The sequence below is a fragment of the Chrysochloris asiatica genome, unplaced genomic scaffold (genome assembly GCF_000296735.1).
Source record: "Chrysochloris asiatica unplaced genomic scaffold, ChrAsi1.0 scaffold00042, whole genome shotgun sequence".
Classification (NCBI taxonomy): Eukaryota; Metazoa; Chordata; class Mammalia; order Afrosoricida; family Chrysochloridae; genus Chrysochloris; species Chrysochloris asiatica.
This window is the reverse complement of record NW_006408560.1, coordinates 9633536-9634311: the sequence shown is the minus strand read 5'-3', so window position 1 is coordinate 9634311 and position 776 is coordinate 9633536. Positions and strand designations below refer to the sequence as shown.

The 776-nt window shown below is 47.2% G+C and overlaps 1 protein-coding gene across 1 annotated transcript in view; it reads left to right on the top strand.

Annotated features, from left to right (window-relative positions):
- Window positions 1-776, top strand: part of LOC102837440 — a 69786-nt gene that overhangs the window by 53372 nt on the left and 15638 nt on the right. The window contains exons 12-13 of the mRNA XM_006861713.1: window positions 245-426; window positions 544-699. Of these exons, the coding sequence (XP_006861775.1) occupies window positions 245-426; window positions 544-699 (338 nt within the window). The remainder of the gene's footprint in view (window positions 1-244; window positions 427-543; window positions 700-776) is intronic.

Here is a 776-nt window from a genome sequence, read left to right as displayed (position 1 = left end):
AGTCATCGACTTGTGGAAAACAAGGATCTAGCTCAGGTATGTCTTCTAGCAATGGAAGACACAAGTCTGGCACAAGTCATTCTTCCAACCATAGTCAACATAGGTATGGATCACGACAGTCATCTAGCTGTGGTCAACAAGGATCCAGCTCAGGTCAGGCTTCTAGCTATGGTCAGCAGGAATCTGGCTTAGGTCAGTCTTCTGGTCATAGTAGACATGAGTCTGGCTCAGGTCATTCTTCTAGTCATAGTCAACATGGTTCTGTTTCAGGACAGTCAGCTACTAGTGGTCAACATGGATCTACCTCAGGTCAGTCTTCTAGGCATGGTCATCATGGGTCAAGCTCAGGTCAGTCTTCTAGTCATGACAGACATGAGTCTGGTTCAGGTCATTCATCTAGCTGTGGCCAACGAGGATCCAGCTCAGGTCAGTCTTCGAGCTATGGTCAGCAAGAATCTGGCTTAGGTCAGTCTTCTGGTCATAGCAGACATGAGTCTGGATCAGGTTATTCTTCTAGTCATTGTCATCATGGTTCTGGTTCAGGACAGTCAGCTATCAGTGGTCAACATGGATCTAGCTCAGGTCAGTCTTCTAGCAATAGTCGATATGGCTCAAGCTCAGGTCAGTCTTCTAGTCATGAGAAACATGAGTCTGGCTCAGGTCATTCTTCTAGCTGTGGCCAACAAGGATCCAGCTCAGGTCAGTCTTCTAGTCATACTAGCCATGGGTCTGGCTCAGGTATTTCTTCCAGTCATAGCCAACATGGGTCTGGTTCA